Genomic DNA, 25,022 nt, shown 5'->3' with positions numbered 1-25,022 from the left:
CTGTAGTCTTCCTAAGGAGATACATGAGTCAGACCATACTAAGTGTTGCTTTTCTCTTTGTATTTTCATTTGCAATATGAGTTTAATGATATCTGCCTTTCCAGTTTTATATATCGTGCATGTGTGCATGCTCAGTCACTCAATTGTGTCTGACTCTTTGTGACCCTAAGACCACACCCTGCCAGGCTTCTCTGTCCATGAGATTCTCCAGGTAAGAATACTGAAGCAGGTTGCCATGCCCTCCTGCAGGGGATCTTCTCAAACCAGGGATCGAACCTGTGTCTCTTATGTCTCCTGCATTGGCAGGCAGATTCTTTACCACTGAGCCACCTGGGAAGCCCCTTATAATAAATATAAAATAATATATGGAAAAGCACTTCAGAAAGTTTATCATGCTGTAGAAATTTATGGGATTATTTTTACATGCAAGTGAAATTAGGTTAAAATTAAGGCAAATTTTGATGGATTTGGTTTTTCTGCACCGTAACTACAAAGGGTTATTAGTATTGACTTTCAAGACAACTGAAACATAGCCTCATCTGATAAACTTTTTATCAGATAGGAAAGTCTGAAATTTCTTCCAACTCATTAATTGCTTTTTTCTCCCTTCATGCTTGAATTATATTGTTTCTTCAATGGCTAATTCTCTTCTTCATATCTTCTATTTACCTTCTTCATATTATCTCTAAATTTCATGGAATCGTAGGGATCATCTGATTTATTGGTTTTTAATCTTTCTTTGAATTGTAGAACCTTCTGTTAAAGATTTGGAGGCTCGGAATTAAAACAAAGTAGAGCTACTTGTGTTTGAAGGGAGAGTTGAAAGAACACTGGAGCCATGTATGTTGACTCTTTCTTCTCTATCAGCAGCTATGGAGGGGGGCCATGGAACCTCTAGGACTTCTTGGAGCACAATTTAAAAACCACTAACTGGATCCAACAGTTAGGTGAACTACTCAATGTCAAGCAGCTTGTAAAAAAGAGTCTGTATTTATCCTCACTTTGTACCATATACTGTTTGTAGTCAGTAATATTCTAAACAACCTATAAATTTTATGTTAGTTGAAATTCATCACGTAGTAGATGTTGTGATAATTCCTCGATGTCCAGTGTGTCTCATATGATCAGTCTGTCTTTAAGCTTTAATATCATCTCCAATCTTTGTGCCAATATTTGGTTCAGGAATGAACATGTGATCTAATTCTGGCCAGGGGGAGGTGGTTCAAAGAAAAAATACCCTTACTCTTTAGAAGGTACTCCAGAAAGAGACTATGCAATGAATTGCTATGCAATTCCTAAATTACCTCTTGCTACAGGTTAAATTTCCTTATCATTTAATGGTTCAAGTATGGTTTTCTGATAGTTATAACCCCAGAATCCTGATACTAATTCATGTTTTTCATTACAGAATATTGTATTTTGTAAAAAATGATATTTATTTATTTTTCAAAATGATATTTAAAATACAAAATCTATTGATTTTAAATATTTGTGATACATTAAGGGTCTTTGGGTACAAATAAATTCTTCTGTCTCCCTAATTATCCTATTTTTCTCCCCAATTCATCCAAAGCTCTGTCATAACATCTTTCTTTTTTTCAATTAGCTCATCCTCCTTAATTCAATCATTCACTTTATGTAGATGACTTCATATCTATATTTCCAGCCCACATTTCTTTTAATCTGCAATTCTGTATTTTCAGCTGCCTGCATGTCATCTCCTTTTATGACTTGCTGTAATTTCAGGGTCACCCGTTGATTCTTCATTCTTCCCAGCCTTCCTCCTCTGACCCTGCCCACCCCCCCCCAAAAAAAAAAAATTCATACAACTCTCCTTTCAAAGGAAACCATCTTGCTGCCTATAAAGGTAACTCATTACTGATACATTGAAAACTTTTTTTGAGGGAATTTATCATATATAACCTTTTATAATTTGAAAAATAATGAATGAATTTTCTTTTAGAACGGTAACACCCTATGACTTAAGTTTGGTGATTTGTGCTTTTTTGGCTTTCTCAAGAGTCAGTCTCTTAAGAAAGTTCAAAATTGATGCTTGTAAACTGTGGTATTGGAGAAGACTCTTGAGAGTCCCCTGGACTGCAGGGAGACCAAACCAGTCAATCCTAAAGGAAATCAGTCCTGAATATTCATTGGAAGAACTGATGCTGAAGATGAAACTCCCAATACTTTGGCCACCTGATGTGAAGAACTGACTCATTTGAAAAGACCCTGATGCTGGGAAAGACTGAAGGCGGGAGGAGAAGGGGACAACAGAGGATGAGATGGTTGGATGGCATCACTGACTCGATGGACATGAGTTTGAGCAAGCTCCAGGAGTTGGTGATGGATAGGGAAGCCTGGCATGCTGCAGTCCATGGGGTCGCAAAGAGTCGGACATAACTGAGTGACTGAACTGAACTGAAGAGTCAGTCTCTGAATATCATCCATCTCTTACTTATCTTTAATAGATTTTTCATCTGTTTCATCAGTGAAGCACATTTTTCATTTTCTTTTCATTTTCATGCTTCTCTTTTTCACATTTCATAGTTTCCTATTCTAGCTTCATTTAGACAACTTGAAATAATCTTTTTCCTTCATTTCCTCTACTTGATTATATCTTCCTTTAGAATGTCTCATATTTTCATTATCCATTTTCCAATAGTATAGACATTCATCATCTCATTCCTGGATTAATAAAATACCTCTTAGTCAGTATTCTTTCCTTCAGTTATTGTTCACTCTTTCTGCCAGACTAATTTTACTAAGTTATTCTTTTAAACCATTGCCTATATATGCCTGACACATCTACTTAGCACATGTGGAAAGAGTTTTAAATTGAGTAGTTCTCCTTTGTCTTTCAAATCAAGTCCCCAACTTTTTTCCAGCTTTATTGAGATACAATTGACATATAACATTATTTAAGCTTTTGGTATGTTGATTTAGTCTCAAACTTCTTAAAATTAGCTTTCTGGGACTTCCATGATCTGGTCCCATTTTACATCTTCAACATTGTTTCCTCCTACTTCCTAATAAGCATCTTCCATTCTTTGTAATCTAAAAATCTTTGTTGCCATTATCATAATTCTAAATTTTCCCTGTCTTTTTGCCTTTTTCTCCTTCATATTCCCTACTGCAACTTGAAATGCCTTCTCTCAATTTACTTGTATTAAACGGGATTGAGTCAGGAAACATGGCACATTGGAATGGGAAATTGAGAGAAGTTTGTTTGATGGAAGATCCATTTACAAAACTGTAGATAAGGTTAAGGGAAACCAACAAGGGATAGAAGGAGTTGGGGAATAATTATACCACCTAGACCTGGTGGTGACAAGGGAAGGAAGCAGATCCTGGAACCTGGAGATAGCTATGTGAAAAGTGAAAAGTCGCTCAGTCGTGTCCGAATCTTTGCGATACCATGGACTGTAGCCCACCAGGCTCCTCCACCCGTGGAATTTTCTAGGCAAGAGTACTGGAGTGAATTGCCATTTCCTTCTCCAGGGGAATCTTCCAGACCCGGGGATTGAACCCAGGTCTCCCACATTGTGGGCAGATGCTTTACCGTCTGAGCCACCAGGGAATCCCAGCTATAGGTAAGATATAGCTATAGGTAAAGCTATTGAAGAAAGCTGCAAATCAGAAGCTGTGGCCTTTGGTAAAGGTACAGAGTTGTTGCCAGTTTGTGGCCATGTAGGGAGGGAGCTGGGAAAAATACCTCAATCACTCTGTCTTCCTAGCATACTGATTACTGGTGCCTCCCAGAGACTGAACCCGACAAAGGCAGAGGGAAGGGAACTTGCTTGCAGTATCCACAGATGCCAGTCACACAGGTCATAGAGAAAGAATGGAAAATGAATCAGGAGGCAAAGATGCAGGATATCCAGTATACTACTTACTCTTTTAGGCTCACCAGCTTCATTTAAACTTTCCTTATTCAGTACATGCTGATTGTTCTCTTAGTGCATTATTTTGTCTGCCTGCGTTTTGGAGATAGGAGAATAAAGCCCTATCTCTTGACCATGTGGTTACTTTTGCAGTCACTTTATGTAGTATACATGTCTAAAGGGGATATGTGAACTGAGAACAATGAATTTTTTCTCCTGGATTTGGGACTAAACCCAAAGAGATTTAATCAGGTGAGTGTCTCTCTAGGTGGCTAAGGCTGTAACATAGAATTCTAGAGGTATTGAGAGCCCAGTTTTCTGCTACTCCTTTTTCAGCTTCCTTGATACCACACTGTCTTGGTTTCGCTCCTACCTCAGCTGACTTCAGGTTTCTGTATTAGCAGCTTATTTAATCCATGAATCTTGGACTTTTTTAGAACTCAGTCATTTGTCATCTTTCCTCTTACTAAAAGTAAAGTGATTGCACCTGTTTCAATAGCTTTACATACTATTCAAAAACTGATACATGAGAAATGTGTTTATTTTAGAAAAAAAGAGAAAATACTTAAAATGAGGAAGATAAAAATTTCCTATAATCTCATCACCCTAATGAACCAATTTCAGTTTTTAAAAACTGAAATGTACTGATCAAGATTCTTAATTGTAAGATGATTTTTTTCAGCAAAGGAATTTGGATGTTGTTTATCTCAGACTTGGAAAGTGGTCAACAGCCAGGGAATGTATATCCAGAACCATAGCATGAAACCAACTTCCACCACTAAGCTGTTTTACATTGCAACTTATACCATCACTGTTGACCATAGTGGATACTGCTACTGCTACAGGAGTATCACTGTTGTTCATGGAGGCTTGACGTGACTAGCATGGCCTCTGCTATCTACTGATTGGTTCCTGATCCAATATCCAAGATAGGTGCTGCTGATTAGCAGAGCCTGATCATGTTTCTGAAGCTAGTATCTGGCATTTCTGGCTTCTGTTGGGGGCTTTCAAAGTTCAAAGGAGTTCAGTCGCTCAGTTGTGTCTGACTCTTTGCCACCCCACGGACTGTAGCATACCAGACTTCCCTGTCCATCACCAACTCATGGAGCTTGCTTAAACTCATGTCCATTGAGTCGGTGATGCCATCCAACCATGTCGTCTCCTTCTCCTCCTGCCTTCGGTCTCTCCCAGCACCGGGGTCTTTTCTAATGAGTCAGTTCTTTGCATCAGGTGCCAAAGTACTGGAGCTTCAGCATTAGTCCTTCTAATGAATATTCAGGGTTGATTTCTTTTAGGATTGACTGGTTTGATCTCCTTGCAGTTCAAGGGACTCTCAAGAGTCTTCTCCAACACCACAGTTCAAAAGCATCAATTCTTCTGTGCTCAGCTTTCTTTTTTGTTTTTTTTGCAGCTTTCTTTATAGCCCAACTCTTATATCCATACATCATTACTGGAAAAACCATATCTTTGAGTAGACAGACCTTTGTTGGCAAAGTAATGGCTCTGCTTTATAATATACTGTCTAGATTTGTCACAACTTTTCTTCCAAGGAGCAAGCATCTTTTAATTTTACGGCTGCTATCACCGTCTGCAGTGATTTTTGGAGCCCAAGAAAATAAAGCCTGTCACTGTTTGCGCTGTTTCCCCATCTATTTGTCGTGAAGAGATGGGACCAGATACCATGATCTTAGTTTTCTGAATGTTGAGTTTTAAGCCAACTTTTTCACTCTCCTCTTTCACTTTCATCAAGAGGTTCTTTGGTTCCTCATCACTTTCTGCCACAAGGGTGGTGTCATCTGCATATCTGAGGTTATTGATATTTCTCCTGGCAGTCTTGATTCCAGCTTGTGCTTCATCTAGCCCAGCATTTCTCATGATGTACTCTGCGTAGAAGTTAAATAAGCACGGTGACAGTATACAGCCTTGACATACTCCTTTCCCAGTTTGGAACCAGTTCATTGTTCCATGTCTGGTTTTAACTGTTGCTGCTTGACCTGCTTACGGGTTTCTCAGGGGGCAGGTCAGGTGGTCTGTTATTCCCATCTCTTTCAGAATTTTCCACAGTTTGTTGTGATTCACACAGTCAAAGGCTTTAGTGTAGTCAATGAAGCAGGAGTTGATGTTTTTCTGGAATTCTCTTGCTTTTTCTATGATCCAACAGATGTTGGCAATTTGATCTCTAGTTACAATGCTGTGTAATCAAGAAAATCAGATCCTTGAACAGAACAGCAGTACTATAAAATACACACCCACTCAGAAGTTGGTATTTCTGGGTTTAAAAGTATTCAGATGTATCTGTTAAACTCCATGAACATAACTTCAGAATGTAGACTTCTTTTATGTCCCCATGAAGTCTGTCCTCTGCAATGTTGCCAGAGTTATTTTTCTAAAAAGCACATCTTGTTATGTCATTCTCTTAACCAAAATCCTTCAGTGGTTAATTCTTCATTGTCTGTAAGATAAAATTAGAACTCTTTAGCTTGGCCTACAAATCTTTTGATACTTGAATTTTGTCAAATTTCTAGTAAAAACTTGTTCAGACACTAATTCGTGTCTGACTCCTTGCTATCCCCTGGGCTATAGCTCCCCAGTTTCCCCTGTCCTTTACTGTCTTCCAGAGTTTGCTCAAATTCATGTCCATTGAGTTGGTGATGCTATCTAGCCATCTCATCCTCTGTTGCCCCCTTTTCTTCTTGCCCTCAGTCTTTCCCAGCATCAGGGTCTTTTCCAGTGAATCAGCTCTTTGCATCTTGTGGCCAAAGTAGTCTTTCCACTGAATATTTAGTGTTGATTTCCTTTAGGATTGACTGATTTGATCTTCTTGCTGTCCACAGGACTCTTCTCCAGAACCACAATTCAGAAGCATTAATTCTTCAGCACTTGGCCTTCTTTATGGTCCAACTCTCACATCCATACATGACTACTGGAAAAAAACCACAGTTTTGAGTATACGGACCTTTGTCAGCAAAGGTCTCTTTGTCTCTGCTTTTTAATACACTGTGTAGGTTTGTCATAGCTTTCCTTCCAAGGAGCAGGTGTCTTAAATTCCTCCCCCTTACCCATGACATACTAGTTCTGGTCATATCATATTAGTTCTGTTTCCTTGAAAAATACCATGCTCTTTCATGTTTCTGTACTTTCCTGAGTGTTTTTGCCTGGAATATCTACTCATTTTTTGTCCTCTTCAAAAATTTATCTTTACAGATTCAGTTTAAATACCACTGTCCTGTGTAATGCCTTCTTGATGCCCTTAACCAATTAAACTTCTGTACTTTCCTGTATTAAAGTACCTATTACATTGTATTATAATTATTTCTTAAATAAATTGTTCTTATTAGTTACTAATAACTTGGGAATTGACAATCTTTTATATAATCTTTTATCTTAGAGGATTTTTGTTGAATAAGTCATCAGGGAAAACACCCTACTTCTGATTGATTAGTTCATTTAATTAGTGTATTCTTTTTAAGAACAAAGATCATGCATTCTAGCTTTGTGTCATTGTGTTTGCCTATTCTGTAACCACAGACAGCATTTCCACGTTGGCTAATTATCTTGCAAGGAAGGTAGGGAAAATAGACCTTGATGGGCCAGTCTTAGTCATTCAATCGTGTTTGACTCTGCAACCCCATGGACTGTAGTAGAATAGGTTTAAAATGAACTTTAAAACTGTCAGAAAAGTGCCTTGCTTTAATGAAATATCTATACTGAATTCTCTGTTTGATGTTTTTTATGTTAAGGAACTTAAAAAAGTAACCTCAGACTTGATAAAGACCAAAGTCACATGTCAACAACAGAAGATGGGAGCAGAAAACAATTTAACAATTAAAGAACAAAAATTTCAAGAACTTGAAGAAAGACTCAAAATGGTATTTATTTAAATATATCCATGTTTATAAAATTAAAATTTTTGTAAAATTTTTGAGACTGTAAAAACAATTGAATAAGAGGAGTATAATACACAATTTTTCCTTCCTTGTAGAGTTAATATACATAGTAAAGAAAGATTTCATGAATTTTTGAAAAATTGCTAGATACCTTTTGGCATTATCAACAAAACTTTAGGATAACAAAGTTTGTCTATAACCACTTTATTTTCACCTTACTACGGTATCAAGTAATCAGGGCTTCCCTTGTGGCTCAGCTGGTAAAGAATCCGCCTGCAATTCGGGACACCTGGGTTCAGTCCCTGGGTTGGGAAGATCCCCTCAAGATGGGAAAAGCTACCCACTCCAGTATTCTGGCCTGGAGAATTCCATGGATTGGATAGTCCATGAGGTTGCGAAGAGTCGGATACGACTGAGCGACTTTCACTTTGCAGTTCCTTTTAGAGGTAATACTCCCTGGTGACTCAGACGGTAGAGTCTGTCTGCAGTGAGGGAGATCCAGGTTTAATCCCTGGGTCAGGAAGATCCCCTGGAGAAGGAAATGGCAACCCACTCCAGTATTCTTGCCTGGAAAATCCCTTGGATGGAGGAGCCTAGAGGGTTACAGTCCATGGGGTTGCAAAGAGTTGGACATGACTGAGTGACTTCACTTTCACTTTCAGGTAATCGTCTGGCATAACATCTTCAGGAAAACTTTTGGAGATGGAAAATGTTATTGTCTTCAACATTAACATTTATAAGTTTGCACCAGCCTGTATTGAATATCTAACACCATCTTCAGTTCACTAGAATCATTAATTCAACAGTAGACAAACATTGGTACTCTGGAGTAAAAATAGGTCATGATACTCCTAAATTTGTTAAGTCCTGAATTGAATGTATAATTTGCTGAATTTTGTATCTTAATTTTAAAATTATTCAAATTTTTAGGAATTAGAATTAAATAAGAAGATCAGTGAAGAGATAACCTGTATTCAAGAAGAAAAACAGGTAAACAATCATAAGATATTTTGGAAGTCAGTAAATATTCTTAAAACCAAATACAGTGTGGAAAATGAGCAACAAATGGAATCATGCTTAGGTCAATTCCTAGCACTTAGTAAACACTCAGTTGGTGTATATTGAATGGATTACATATGTACCTTTTAAACCAAGTCTAACCTGTATTCACATTAAAAAATAAGTCAGGGACTTCCTTGGTGGTCCAGTGGTTAAGACTCCACGTTTCTAAAAGGGTGAAGGTTTGATCACTGTTTGGGAACCTAAGCTCCCTCATGCTGTAAAGTACTGCCAAAAAAAAAAAAAAAAAAAAAATCAGAGGAGAAATGAGGAGATGGTCATCAAAAGGTACAAACTCCCAGTTGTAAAATGAGTTAGTTCTAGGTATGTAATGTGCAGCATGATGTCATATTTGAAAGTTGCTAAGATAGTAGAGTTTTTTTTTAATGAGACTCTGAAGACATATTCTTGTTTTAAAAATATTTGTTTAGTTGAGGTCTAGTTGATTTACAATGTTATATTAGTTTTAACTATGCAACATAGTGATTGAAAATTTTTATAGATTATGTTCCATTTAAAGTTATTATAAAATATTGACTGTATTCCTTGTGCTGTACAATATATCCTTGTAGATTATTTATATTTTAAAGAGATTAGATCTTAAATGTTCTCCCACATACAAAAAAGTTGGTGATTATGTGTGGTAATAGAGATGTTAACCTTATTTTGATAATTATATCACAATAAATATGTGTATCAGATCATCATATTTTATACTTTAAGCTTACACATATGTCAATTATATCTCAATAAAGCTGGGAAAAGATTACATTAAAATAATTTATAAATAAAGTGTATAAATATAAATCACTGTTTTCCTTAGTTTAGACTACTGATACTCTAACATATAATTATTGAAATGTATTTATGCTTATAGCATGAATTTATAGGACATTATACTCTTATTTGAATTTGATATTTATAAGTATTCTATTCTTAAAAAAAGATATGTGAATAAAATTTCTCCTGTTTCTTTTTTTTTTTTTCTCTTCTGGTTTTTCTCTGTTTGATCCTGAATGCATACCAGGCCATTGTCACCCATTAGCACTATGCCATTTTAGTAGCAATATATTTACTGCTTGAGGAGAAAGCCAACAATAGTTTTGTTTTGAATACTTTACATTTTTCAGTAGTGTCTCAGAATCCATGGCCCATTTCAAAAATTTTGTTAATTATTTGAGGAACTCTTAAAAATAGTACTTTGTAAGAGATCATATAATACAAATTGCATTAAATATTAATAAAATGTGCTATTAATTTATTTCAGTTTATTGTTTATTATGGCATTGAAGTTAAACTGTAATAAGAAACTAGAAAATATATTTTAAGAATGTGAGTTTAGAAACATATCTACTGCCTTAAAACTTTTTCAATTAATATATCATATTTACACTTTTTTAAAGGGTATCATCATTTCTTTCCAACAATCGCAGCAGTTACTTCAGCAGCAGACTCAAGCTAATACTGAAATGGAAGAAAAATTGAAGGTGATAAAAAGAAAATAATTAGGATATATATATATATATAAATCATATCCTGATTATATATTATATTATAATATATAATATTATATATATAATATTATATTATATTATGTTATATATATATGTATATATATATGCATATTTTCATCTAATGAACTTTACCTGTTTAGTTGCTTTCATATGTCCAACTTTATCTGAGATCATTTTTAATTTTCGGGGTAAGGTATTGACCTCCTTCGTCAACTTGGTATCAGTGTCCAAAGAAATGAGCATTTTTTTAGCATTTAGTCACTAGTTAAACGTTCAGTTTTATCAAGTAATTGATTTAATTTTGTAACAGATTGGGTATTTTTTCTCTGTGTCATAGGATTTTGGCCAAGATTCAAAACTGTAAATAAAAGGTGACAAGTGACACCATGTTCTAGGAGAGGAATCAGTGGGCTCTCAGAAGTGGGGTGGGAGGCAGATCCCTTTTCACAAGAACATGATAGAACTGGTCCTGTTACCACAACAATCACCCTATCATCTTCTTCCCAGTATGTATAAGAAAATGATTGGGGAAAGGAAGAAGTTATAGGAGTGTTTTGGGAATGAGGGTTCATTAAGTGATGCTTTTTTGTTACATCCCTAGTTGAGAGAGATGTCTTTCCCTTCATGAATCTAAATGAAGGCGTCTACAGGAAAATTGTGTAAAAATTGGGGTACAAGAAGGGGAGACTGTCATCTTAGTTTTTTAGATGGATGCTTGCGATGCTGTTGAACCTAAAGGTTCACTGTGGTGTTGCCAGTAAATTGTGATAAATTCATTTTGTGGGAGAATTTGGTGTATATTTTTGAAGTTTGGAAGTTGTGTACCAAGAACATCTAGACTGATGCCCAGTTTTAGTCTAGAAATTTCAAGGAGTAAAGTTTTTGGAGGAATCTGTTCCAGTGGGACTTGAGTGTGTATTATGCTTGTTCTAATGCTATATGGCGCTAGAAGGGTCAGAAGCGAGAACTTGGTGGTTCCTTGGATTCACATGAAGGAACATAGTGGTTAGTGGAAGAGCAGGAACTGCCAAGTGATGGGATGTCCAACTCAAGAGGAGTTGGGGACATGTTCCACTGTGGTGGCCAGTGGAAGATATTTGTGCCCATCTGAAGGGATTCTTGATAATGAAGCATGAAGCTCAACATTTCCCAAGAAAAGTATATTTACCTCCAATGAAAAGACCACCATCAGCAGAGACATGGACCAGCTTCCTGAGAAAGTAACCAGCGCAGTTGCATAAGGCTGATAGCCAGAGGAGCCTCAAGTTTCAGGTTTAATATTTTGTGGTCACTTCCTTGACATTTTTATTAACTTTTATATTTAAATGTATGCTTTGTAAATTAAGTCTGATGGTAAAATGGAGCTTGCACCAGGGCTTGAAGCCTCAGCTTTGGCATTCTCCAGCCTCCCATTGCTGCTGAGGAACTGTTCTTGGCTGCTGTCTCTTCTGCCCTTTGGTGCCCTGGGCCCTGCACAGCCTTATCCTCCCTGCTCCTGTCTTGCCACCACTCTATGTTGGCTGAGTCACATTGGTGGGTAGAGGCCTGTGTGTTCTATTGTTGCCCTTTACCAATGTTTGGGCTTCCCAGCTGGTGCTAGTGGTAAAGAACCTGCCTGCCAATGCAGGAGACATAAGAAACGTGGGTTTGATCCTTGGATCAGAAAGATGGAGGGCATGGCAACCAGTATTCTTGCCTGGAGAATTCCATGGAAGAGGAGCCTGGTGGGCTACAGTCCATAGGGTCGCAGAGAGAGGGACACAGCTGAAGCCACTTGGCAGGCACACCCCACACTGGTGCAGGCCTCGATGTAGTAGGGTGGGTCTGAGTTGAGTACCTGTGCCCTGCAGCGTCTTCTTCCTCAGGATGGCCATGCCTAGCACATTAGGTAGGTGTCTTGGCAGAAAGTGAGTCCTCAAACCAGGTAGTGAGCTGCATTCCTGCCTGGCAGTTGCAATCTTTTGGGGGTTACCCATCTGCCAGAGGGCCCATGGGATGGAGAGACTGACTTCCCCAACTTCAGACAGAACATAATACATGGGTCTTGCAGCTTGCAGGAGGTAGAGCTCAAAGCTAAGTCGTGTGGTGAGGCCCTTAGGCATCTGTGAGGATCTGTCTTTGGCCTGTGACTATCCCAGGGGACATTAAAGAGAAAATAAAAAGTACCGTGATAGGTGGATAGGAAGAAAAAAGGAGGGGGAGAGAGACAAAGACAGAGAAATGGAGGAACTATAAAGAAAAGAAAAGGTTTAGTATAAGTGTCTTTAATAGCGTTTTTTTCCTCTTCTTTTTTTAAATTTTGCATTTGGCCCCACAGAAATTATCCTGCATCCAGCCTCACTGAATGAAACCAGACTTAAGACAGTGAAACACTGTCTTTTCACCATTGATGGTCTGTGATTAGTTATGTAAAGAGAGATTTGCCTTGCTCATTTCTCTTGCCTGCCCCCCCCAATACTGTATGAATTTCACCTGGAAGGCAGAGAGGGAAAACTTATGATAGAGCCAAATCTCTCCCTTCTTTTAACCCTTTCACCTACTCCAGTAAAAGATTTTTTAAAATTTTCATAAAGTCCAGTTATCTGCAAATATGAACAAAGCTTGTGGAGGTGATGGAATTCCAGTTGAGCTATTTCAAATCCTAGAAGATGATGCTGTGTAAGTGCTGCACTCAATATGCCAGCAAATATGGAAAACTCAGCAGTGACCATAGGACTGGAAATGGTCACTTTTCATTCCAGTCCATAAGAAAAGCAGTGCCAAAGAATGCTCAAACTACCACACAATTAAACTCATATGCTAGCAAAATAATGCTCTAAATTCTCCAAGCCAGGCTTCAACAGTACGTGAACCATGAACTTCCAGATGTTCAAGCTGGATTTAGAAAAAGCAGAGGAACCAGAGATCAAATTGCCAACATCTGCTGGATCATGGAAAAAGGCAAGAGTTCCATAAAAACATCTACTTTTGCTTTATTGATTATGCCAAAGCCTTTGACTGTGTGGATCACAATAAACTGTGGAAAATTCTGAAAGAGGTGGGATTACTAGACCACCTGACCTGCCTCTTGAGAAACCTGTATGCGGGTCAGGAAGCAACAGTTAGAACTGGACATGGGACAACCGACCAAATAGGAAAAGGAGTACGTCAAGGCTGTATATTGTCACCCTGCTCATTTAACTTAATATGCAGAGTACATCATGAGAAATGCTGGGCTGGATGAAGCACAAGCTGGAATCAAGATTGCCAGGAGAAATATTAATAACCTCAGAAACACAGATGACACCACCCTTATGGCAGAAAGCGAAGAACTAAAGAGCCTCTTGATGAAAGTGAAAGAGGAGAGTGATAAAGTTGGCTTAAAGCTCAACATTCAGAAAACTAAGATCATGGCATCTGGTCCCATCACTTCATGGCAAATAGATGGGGAAACAGTGGAAACAGTGGAGGACTTTATTTTCTTGGGCTCCAAAATCACTGCAGTTGGTGACGGCAGACATGAGATTAAAAGACGCTTGCTCCTTGGAAGGAAAGTTATGGCCAACCTAGACAGCGTATTAAAAAGCAGAGACATTACTTTGCCGACACAGGTCCATCTAGTCAAAGCTATGGTTTTTCCAGTGGTCATGTATGGATGTGAGAGTTGGACTATAAAGAAAGCTGAGTGCAGAAGAACTGATGCTTTTGAGCTGTGGTGTTGGCGAAGACTCTTGAGAGTCCCTTGGACTGTAAGGAGATCCAACCAGTCCATCCTAAAGGAGATCAGTCCTAGATGTTCATTGGAAGGACTGATGCTGAAGCTGAAACTCCAGTATTTTGGCCACCTCATGTGAAGAGTTGACTCATTGGAAAGACCCTGATGCTGGGAAAGATTGAAGGCAGGAGGAGAAAGGGACAACAGAGGATGAGATGGTTGGATGGCATCACTGACTTGATGGACATGAGTTTGAATAAACTCCAGGAGTTGGTGATGGACAAGGAGGCCTGGCGTGCTGCAGTCTATGGGGTTGCAAAGAGTCGGACATGACTGAGCAACTGAACTAAACTGACCCTTTCTACCCACCCTATAGATGCTTAATGGGGATTATTTCTCTAAGATGTTAAACCTTCTTCCAAGAAACATATGAAATAATTTATTCAAATTCTTGATGAAAGCAGTTACCAGGATTGTCCCCTAATCTATTTAAAGGAGATGAAACATAGATTTTTAGGATGAACAAAATGTTAGTGATTAGCCAATCCAACCATTTCATTTTGAGATGAAATAGAGATCCAACAAAAGGCAAGCAGTATAGTTCAAGGCCCCAAATTAGTGGCAAAACCAGAATTAAATCTTTGTCTCGATTCTACTTCAGCACTATTTCTACAACATTACACTGTTAAGATATTTTTCCTAGATCTATCTGAAATGCCACTCTTGCTGGATCAGTTATAGAAAGACCACAACTTTCAAATTGTCCTTCATCAGCTCTAAATCCAATGTTTATGTATTGTTGAATTCTACAGGGCTTATGGTAGAAATAGAAGTAAATATTAGGTCAGTGCAAAAGTAATTATGGTTTTGGACTCTGAATTTTAAGTCATTGTAACCAGGCTCAAATACATCTTTATTAATCATAATAGGAACCATTACAATCAACACATTTTTTACCAATAGGAGATGTTTGTTTGTTCGTGTAGCATAAAAATCAGTGCTTCGGGATTCAACAAACTCTTGGAAAGCAGCCTCTTGCTGGTTGTGGAAGCATTTTTCCCTGCAAAAAGTTGTAGACATGCTTAAAAAAGTAGTAGTCAGTTGGTGAGAGATCAGGTGAATATGGCAGATGAGGTAAAACTTTGTAGCCTAATTGGTTCAACTTTTGAAACATTGGTTGTGCAACATGCAGCTGGGCATTGTCATGGAGAAGAATTGGGCCCTTTCTGTTGGCCAATGCTGGCTGCAGGAATTGCAATTTTTGGTGCTTCTCATCAATTTGCTGAGCATACTTCTCAGATGTAATGGTTTCACCAGAATTCAGAAAGTTGTAGTGTATCAGACCAGCAGCAGATCACCAGTGACTGTGACTTTTTTTTTGTTCTTGTTTGGCTTTGGAAAGTGCTTTGGAGCTTCTTCTTGGTCCAACCACTGAGCTGATCATCACTGATTGTTGTATATTATCCACTTTTCTTTGCACATCACAGTCCAAATTGAGAAATGGTTTGTTGTTGTTGTGTTAAGAATAAGAGAAAAGGACACTTCAAAACGACGATTCTTCTGATTTTCGGTCAGCTCACTTACCGAGTTTTTTCACCTTTCCAATTTGCTTCAAATGCCACGTGACCATAGAATGTCTACATTGAGTTCTTGGGCCTTCTCGTAGTAGCTTTGGTGAGCCTCTCTGTTGTTGTCCGCTTCCAGTGGCTGGCCACTATGCTCATCTTCAAGGCTCTCGTCTCCTTTGCAAAACTTATTAAACCACCACTGCATTGTATGTTCATTAGCAGTTCCTTGGCCAAATATGTTGATGTTGTGATTGTCTCCACTGCTTTGTGACCTGTTTTGAACTCAAATAAGAAAAATTCCTCGAGTTTGCTTTTTGTCTAACATCATTTCCATTTTTCTGTAGACTAAAGTACATATAAAATAAACAGCAAATAACTTATTAGCAAAAAACATAAAGCAAGAAATGCACATCAAAATGATGTATAACAACCACATTTATTTAAGAATGTATTACAATAGCAAATGGCAAAGTTCAACAGTGCAAAACCATACTTATTTTTGCACCAACCTAATAATTTGAGTTAATGATGACAATAACTATGTTTCCAGGATTTTTAGCTATAAATGGAAATATATTCGATAATCCAAATGCCACTCTCTTTTACTAATTGCCTAAGCCTTGATAGTACATAGAGAAACTAGATTTCATATAGTAAAATTTCAAAGTATTGGCAAGAACAAGATAGAATTGTCTGCTTTTTATTTTAACAGTTAAGGGCATTAAAAAATAGTACCATCTATCATCCCTTTCATTTTATAAAAGAACATTTTAACACCCAAAGTATATTAAGGATGTAATATCAGATAAAGGACAGTCCTTTATAAGAAAACACATTTGATGACCTTACATTGACATTTTTTGCCATGGACTAGTGAGAATTTTGTCATGGATCAGTTCTTGTTTACAGACTGGTGTTGGAGAACCACTGATATATAGTATAACAAAATATTAATGTTGAACTGTTGCTGAGGATTATGCTGCATAGATATCGCAAGTGTTTTCCTGAGGAGCATTCTAATTCCACCTGTACTAAAAGGGATCATTACTCTTCATAATGGCCTACTGTTTTTCAGTGCTCTGCAATCATGCTGTCATCTGTCTTATTTTTTTTTTTTTAAGTACAGTTTGGAGCATAGAAGACCTAAATTCTCATGATAGAGAATGTTTTTTACTGTGATTTAATTATAGTTTAGTCCAGATAAAAGTATAGTTATGCTGCTATAATCATAGTGTTAGGAAGACTATCTATTTAGTTTGCTGCTGTAGTCATAGTGTTAACATAGTATTAACCAGAATAATTTACTTAGTTTTTGGTATATTAAAGCATTAACTAGTGGTTTTATTTTGATTTTCCACAATATATATTTTTTCAGAGAAGCTTTTCAAATTTGTTAATCCATGTGCAGATAATACCAAATAATTCCCTGGTAGAGTATAAATTCCATAAAATAAGTAACACTTTTACTAATATAGTATAAGAGCCCAAAAAAGTTTCTGACACATAATAGGAGCTCATTAAATCTTACTGAATTAATGAGTGATTAACAGTGAGTAAATTCAGACTCTGCAAGTTCAGATATTGTCAGGTCAGGGTTTCTGGTTAAACATATTGGATTGAACCTATACATTCCCTTCTATTTCTTTCTGAAGCTGCAATAAAACGACATAAAAACCACAAGAATGCAGAAATGGGAAGAAGAAACAATAAAAATAAAGTTTTAAAAGTAGGAACCAAATGGAAAATTAGTCACTTACTCAGCAAATGAGAGAAAGTAGAAACTCAAGTTAAAGCAACAGAAATTGTCAGGAATTGCAAGCATCATGTGCCTCTAAAGTAAAATGCATAACTGGAGCCAGTAGCTAGAAGGTCTGCATGGAAAGCTATTGCACATTCAGATTCTTCTCCCTAATCTGCACAGTCACTCCCGATCTTCTGTTGGGAAAAAGATAGAGAATTAGTTGGAGAGTTTGAGGAGCAACTGAGACTGGAAAGATCCAGTGGTGTGCTGGAGGCAGTTTGTACCAGGGAGAGCTGGTTATTAGAGCTGTTGTCATTTTGTAAGCTAGTTTAAATAAGTGGTAGCTTGAATTAACCACGGTGGGTTGTTTTTTTTTTAAGCTTTAATGAGATTGGCAAATGCTACAAATCAGGCTTTATTGAGACCTAGTTTACTAGCACAGTACTGAGAGTATTATTTTAAAAATAGTTTGGAAAGTCTGTACACTGAATTCTGAAGCCTCCAGGCAGTGTCCCCATTTGCAGGACAGTTAGCCTTGTAACATTCAGGCAGCAGAATGGAAGATTCTGTGGCAACTCACCTGCAATTAAGCTCTCCTGATGAAACAGTTCAGCCAGATCAGTGCACAGTGAAGCCACCACTGTAGTGACAAAACTTTGTAGTTGACCAAACTTTTAGCTGGCTATTTAATACTTCATTCTTAAATATGAACAAACAGTTAGGGATCACTGGGTATTTGAAAATCTCCAGTGTGAAAAACAGACAAAACAAATAGGGTAATGGAAAAAAACTTGGAGAAGCTAAGAAAATATACTCAGTTAAGAGAAATATATTTGTTAATCCAAAAACAGTAATTTAGGATCTAAAAAACATTAATAGAATAAAAGGGAACCCTTAAATATATTAGTGTACATAAAAAGTACAATGGAAAGGTTAGAAGATAACATCAAAATAATCTAAGAAAGTAGAACCAAAAGACAAGAAGATGGAAAATAGGAAAGGAAGAAAATGAGGGGGTTGTTCAAGAGGTCTGGTGAGTTTCAGAGAGAACAAAGTGGAAGGAGAGCAAATGACCCAAGAGATAATGCAGGAAAGTAACCCAGAATTGAAGAATCTGAGTTTGTTTTGCTTAACACCAATGCATATCATTATGAAATTTCATACTAAAAGAGAAGATTATAAAACTCTCTGGGGTGGGGGGTGGGGCAAAAAAAGTAGATCACCTATGAAGGATCCAAAATGAGAATGGCAACATAATGGCTTCAAACTTCTCATTGACAACCCTGGAAGGTAGAAGATAATAGAACCGTGCTTTCAGAGGTTCCAAAACAGAATTGTACTGTATTTAGCCAAACAAATTAAGTATTAGTAGAATAAACATACTTTCAGACATGCAAGGTTTCAAAAAATATGATAGTTGTCTGCTTTATAAAAAATAGCTTGCTTTACCAAGACAAGGGAATAAATCAGGAGGAAATCATGGGATCTAGGAGACAGGAGACCTAACACGGAAGAAAAAAGGAAATTCTCAAAGATTGCCTGATCAGTGTAGCAGGATGAAAGAATAGTCAGTCCACATTATAGGATAAGGATGGAATATCTCCAAAACATGGAAACTGAGAGAATACCAGATACAGGCACTTTCTTTTAGATGGGGGTATAGTTATAGTCAGGAAATGACTGATATATCTAATGTGCTTTTTAAGAACATAATGCTTTTGGTCATTTATTTTTACTAGGGTACTCTGTGGTCTACTCTCCCATATCTCCTCTGAGTTTTTTGATTTGTTTGTCTTCTAAAATATAAATAGATACTGTAAATATTTGTTAGAATGTTAAAGTACTAAGCACCTATTAAATAATACCCTTGTAAATATTTAGAAACTGCCTTATTACCATATGTTACCTGTAAATCAAGATGAAATCATGACTTCTATAAAAATATTTACATTGTCCTAAAGTAGAGACAGTCAAAACAGGTATTCACTGAATGCTCTCAAAGTGCATAGTTCTTTATGATCCAGAGGAAAATCTTTGTATTAAAATTGTTTTATCAAATGTTTTCAAAATTTTGCATAATTATGTCATCACATATTGATATTCTATGTAGTAATTGAGGACTCTTTAAATAGTTGAAATACTGTGAAGCCTCTAAAATGAGATCTTATATAGTGATATGGAAGTTAAGCAAGATATAGTATTCATATTTTTAGAAAAGGAGATGGCAGCACAACAGAGTATATGTAGTATGGTTTGAAAGATATATACTTGTATGCTTATAGACAATTTTTGAAAGGATACACAAGAAACTACTTTACCTCTGGTGGGGAGAGCTAGAAAACCAGTAGAGGAAAACTTTGCCTTTTCTTTCTGTATCCTTTGTGTGACTTAGATGTTGACCCTGAATGTACTTAACTTTAGTAATGATAAATTAACATAAAAATTCCAGATATATTAGACATGCAGGTAGAGTCTTTTTACAGAAGTTTACTTGGATTATCAGCAGACACTGAAGAAACCTAATAATATTGGTGATACTGATTTAATATCTTTTAAACCTTCGTCTTAGAAAACAGTGATAATTTTACCCTTTAAAGGTGTTTTTGGGAAGAGGAGAGGAGAGTGTGGTAGTGATTATATAACATGTTAATTTATGAAGTAATAAGTTAATTAGTGAATACTGAAGTTCTACTAAAAAAGTGTTAATTTGAAATTAAAAATTTTAATTGTGTTTAAGAGTTTTCCAGCCAATTAATTTCTGAAATAAACAGATATGGAAAATATATTCTATGGTAGTTAAAAAATTATAGTAGGGTTAGCCTGGATTATGCTACATTTCATATTTTTCAGTGCTGTACTTTATATTACTTTTTTCAGTACATTAAAACTTATGCAGTGAAACTGAATAATGGCAATGTTTTTATGCCCTTTTATAGCCATTTCTTTTTCATAACCTCCCCCTATTTCCTGTTAACTAAACTATAAGCACCTTTCTGTTAATTTATGAAAATTATTGTTGAGATAGCACATTATCACTGATCTGTATGGCACTTTCAGCATGTTAGAAGCAAAGGTCCAAGCAACATAAAACACATCAAAATTCATTAATGTGGTATTGATTATTTTTTGGATAATTAATTTTATTGCAGACCCTTGAAAGAGATAATGAGCTGCAAAGGGAGAAGGTAAAAGAAAATGAAGAAAAGTTCCTTAATCTTCAAAATGAGCATGAGAAAGCACTAGGAACCTGGAAGAAGCATGTAGGTTTATTTAATAGTAAAATTTTTAAATATTTTAAGTAGTTGTAGACATTTAAAATAACTATTAAATGCTAAGAAAATATTGCAAAAATATTATAGGAATAAAGTCAGACACATTTTCTTCTTGCACTTGTATTTCTAAAAAGTGAGTGTTTTTAAAGCTAAATTTAATAAAATTTTCTATAATGCTTTCATACATGAAAAACCACACATATACATATGTGTATTTATATGTATTTTGTATGGCTTTTCATAGGTGACAAAATTAATTTTCCTTTTTGTAAAACCATTGATAATGTTTTAGTAAATGGTTATAATAAAGAATTATATAGGTATTATTGTTAGCTGATCTCTTTAGCTTTCCTCAGCAGTTTCACTGAGTCATATTAAAGCCATGTTTAGAACATGTATATAGTAGTTGGGTTCTCTAGTATCAACATTTTATCAAGAGAATTGTTATGTTATTAACATGATTATTTCCTTAAAGCACAACTCTTTTATTTTATGTTAAATTTTAATTTCAGTGAAGTAGATAATAAAACGTGTAAGGTGATATAAAGTTGTGAAATACAAGGTTCACTTTAAAGACTGGTGAACCCAAAATCAGTTGTTCTATTTATTATCTATTTTTATTGCCTTCAATTCTTTTAAAAGAACTAAAAAAAAAAATGGAAGGTAACTATTTATAAGTTTATGAAAACTATATTTTGAGAAAGTAAGATATTTTAGTTATTGTACTGATTATACTATAAAATTCTAATACTGTATTAATATAGTTTATAATAATATATATCTGTGTAATATTCTGTAGTTGAGTTTATTTGATATAAATTGTTATAAAAGTAATTCTTGATTTTTTGATCCATTTGCAGCTAATGTGTTCTCTTAATTTAAATTTTGAAGAGATCAGATTTTCACTGATTAATTTGATAAGCTTTACCAAATTCTCAAAAAGTATTTTGTAATTCATTAGATTAGAATACTGTAAAATGCTTAATGATCCCTATATAGGTAAAGTTCATCATTAAGCAACAAACATAGTAATTTTCATTTTAGCTTCAGCTAATCTGCCTTGCATCCCAACACTTCTGTCTCATTTCTAATGTTTAAAAGACCATGGAAATAGTACTGTCAGGGTAAGGAAAACTATGATGTAAAAAGAGACTATAAACTTGAATATGCCAATCATGCCCCCCAAAATTAGTTGAGATAAGAAAAGTAAACATTTATTTTTCCTAGTGATATTTTGACTATGTTCCTCCCCTGGGGGGTGGGGGGAGGGGGCGGGAATCAACTGAATTAAGAGAAATAAGCGTTCAGCTTTCCTGGTGAGACCTGTTTATAATTTGGATGAAATTGGTTTTATCTTAGGATGTTTAGCATCTGCATTCATTTCACTTTATGCTTCAGTACTAAACAGAACATAGTTAAATTTTTTAAAAGCTGCTTTGGTTCTATAGGAGTTTTCTTGAGTGGGAGGTCAGATCTATTCTTTAATTGTATTTCTATCTCTTTGTAAGCATTTCACCACTCTTGAGTGAGGGGTAATTGTAGTATTGCTACTGAGGTCAGATCAAGATAGGGTTTAAAAAAAACTAAAAGATAGTAACGAAAATAAGATGAAATTAAATATACTGCTTTTTTTAAATAGTGAAAGAATACTGTACAAATTAAACAGTGAATATTACTAGACAATATATTTTAAAATTCATAGAAATGTCATAAAGAATGTGGTATGTGTACCTGCTTTTATTTGGCCAGTTATATAGCCAATAGATATTTATAGGTAAGACAGTAATAAATGGAGATGTTCAGAACTTATTTAGAGAAAGGGGGTGTCACAAAAATCCAATTCACAACATTTGTTGAGCATCTATTATATGTTAGGCACTATTCTAGGTGTTGGATTTTCAAAGGTGCCTAAAGTACAAAGATTATTAAAGAGCGCATACTCTCAAAAGACAGGTAATTATTAACTACAATAGTATGGAGTGTTTTTAGTAGTATTAATATTAGTATTTAAAAATTACTATGAAAGCACAAAATAAATCATATTGTTTAACTAGGTTGGAGAAAGTTTTAGAGAAAAGATGATCCTGGAATTTGGACTTGAAATATGAATAGGGTTTCACCAGACAGAAGGTGCCTGCTTCCTATACTTCTCATTCCACTCTGTTGGCATTCCATTTAAGAAAGGGGATGATGATGGAGGCATGAAATTGCTTTCTCAAGGATGAATGGTCTGATCTAGAATGCGACATTGCAAATGAGGTTGAAGTCATCTTCTGAAGAGTTCTTTTCTAAGGAAATTGAATTTTATTTTATAAGTAGTGGGAAGCCATTGAGATTTTTAAAGCAGAAAAGTGACTTAGATCTGCAGTTTAGGAAAATAACTCTTGCAGTAGTATGGAGAATGGCATTATGGAAAGAGGTCAATAAGAAGAATATTTAACCATGAGCCCATGAGGATGTGAATTAGGGCAACAGTAGTGAGGATTGCAGTCCATGGGGTTGCACAGAGTCAGACACAACTGAGCAACTGAACAACAACAGTGAGTATAGAGAAAAGAGACAGATGCAAGAAGGACTGGAGGTAGAGTTAGCAGGATTAATCACATTTTATATATAATGGATTTTAAAAGGGAAAGGAGTCAACTGTGATTCTGAGATTAGTATAATAATTTATACATTAGCAGAATAGTCATATCACTAAATGACATAAGGAATGTGAAAGGAGAAGCAGATTTGGTGGATGAAAATGAGTTTAATTTGGAAATTGCTTAACTTATGGTGACTGCAGGACATCTGACTTGAAATTTATATCATGTATTTGGAAACATGAATCTAATCTTAGGGAAGAGGTTGGGAGATGAGAAAGAGATTTAGGACTTATTAGCATAAAGATGAAATTTGAAGATATAATAACGTCATCTATGGAAAGAGTGGAAGACTTGAAGAGAGGGCTAAAGAAGAAAGAGGATTCTGGGGAATGCCAGAATTTTGTGAGTGGTTAGTGTGGGACAGAAGGGGAGAGGGAGCCTGGTAGGAACAGTGAGAAAGGTAGGAGGATGAAGAGGGAGTGGTGCCGTGAAATGAAGAAAAGAGGCTCTTTGAAAAGCAGCAGTCACACAGTTGTGCTGCAATGCTGTTAAAAGGTAGGAACTTGGAACACGTCCTTTTGCTAATGTGCAGGTGATGACAGAAAAAAAATCAGTGGAGCATGAGGGCAGAAGTCTGGCTGTTAAGGAGTGAAAGTAAAGAAAGAAAGTGGTGTCTCTCAGTTATATCCGACTCTTTGCGACCACATGGACTGTAGCCCACCAGGCTCCTCAATCCGTAGAATTTTCTAGGCAAGAGTACTGGAGTGGGTTGCCATTTCCTTCTCCAGAGGATCTACCGACCCAGGGATTGAACCCGGGTCTCTCGCATTGCAGGCAGACGCTTTACCATCTGAGCCACCAGGGAATCCCTTAAGGAGTGAAGAGAGGTTAGAATTTGAAAGTGGTAAAAGTGAACTTTAAGAAGTGAGAGAGAGAGAGTAATTGAGTCAAGAAGAAAAAAGTTACAATCATGACAAGAGCATATTTGTGGGCTAAAAACAATACTGGTATAGTGTGGAAAATTGAGAATATCTAGGAGAGAAGAGATCTTTTCTTGAGTTAGGCTCTAAGGGAGGTAAGAGAGGACAGATAGAGAACACATGAAGAGTTGAGCCATGGAGAAGAACCTTGCAGAGATAGGTAAAAAGATGGTTAAAATAGGTAAGGTGAAGGGAAAATAGTTGGTGAGCTCAATGTCTGTTAACCCCTACAAGGAAAATTAGATGAATTAGTAGAATTTTTGGTAGTTTAAAATTGTTCACGAGAAACTTTTGTAATATTTTATGACAAAATGGTATTTTTCTTTTTCCTGGAACTTATTTTGTCTGACATTTGAGGTTCCTATGAAAGAGAATCCCACCAAGAAAAAGATTATAAAATTTTATAGCCAGTAAAAGACATGGAACAACAGACTGGTTCCAAATAGGAAAAGGAGATTGTCAAGTCAAGGCTGTATATTGTCACCCTGCTTATTTAACTTATATGCAGAGTGCATTATGAGAAAAGCTGGGCTGGAGGAAGCACAAGCTGGAATTAAGATTGCCGGGAGAAATATCAATAACCTCAGATACACAGATGACACCACCCTTATGGCAGAAGGCAGAGAAGAACTAAAGAGTCTCTTGATGAAAGTGAAAAAGGAAAGTGAAAAAGTTGGCTTAAAATGCAACATTCAGAAAACTAAGATCATGGCATCCGGTCCCATCACTTCATGGCAAATAGATGGGGAAACAGGGGAAACGATGGCTGACTTTATTTTTCTGGGCTCCAAAATCACTGCAGATGGTGATTTTGCAGCCATGAAATTAAAAGACACTC

General features: G+C 36.3%; 1 protein-coding gene across 1 annotated transcript in view; it reads left to right on the top strand.

Moving 5' to 3' along the window:
- CCDC73 (coiled-coil domain containing 73) overlaps positions 1–25,022 on the top strand; it is a 154,785-nt gene that overhangs the window by 100,913 nt on the left and 28,850 nt on the right. Inside the window, exons 11-15 of the mRNA XM_043908843.1 lie at positions 7,622–7,750; positions 8,699–8,758; positions 10,231–10,328; positions 17,071–17,077; positions 20,494–20,604. Coding sequence (XP_043764778.1) covers positions 7,622–7,750; positions 8,699–8,758; positions 10,231–10,328; positions 17,071–17,077; positions 20,494–20,604 — 405 coding nt within the window. The remainder of the gene's footprint in view (positions 1–7,621; positions 7,751–8,698; positions 8,759–10,230; positions 10,329–17,070; positions 17,078–20,493; positions 20,605–25,022) is intronic.

Source organism: Cervus elaphus, chromosome 1 (genome assembly GCF_910594005.1).
Source record: "Cervus elaphus chromosome 1, mCerEla1.1, whole genome shotgun sequence".
In the NCBI taxonomy this organism is placed as follows: Eukaryota; Metazoa; Chordata; class Mammalia; order Artiodactyla; family Cervidae; genus Cervus; species Cervus elaphus.
The sequence above is the reverse complement of the archived record's forward strand: the minus strand, read 5'-3'. Positions and strand labels throughout refer to the sequence as shown.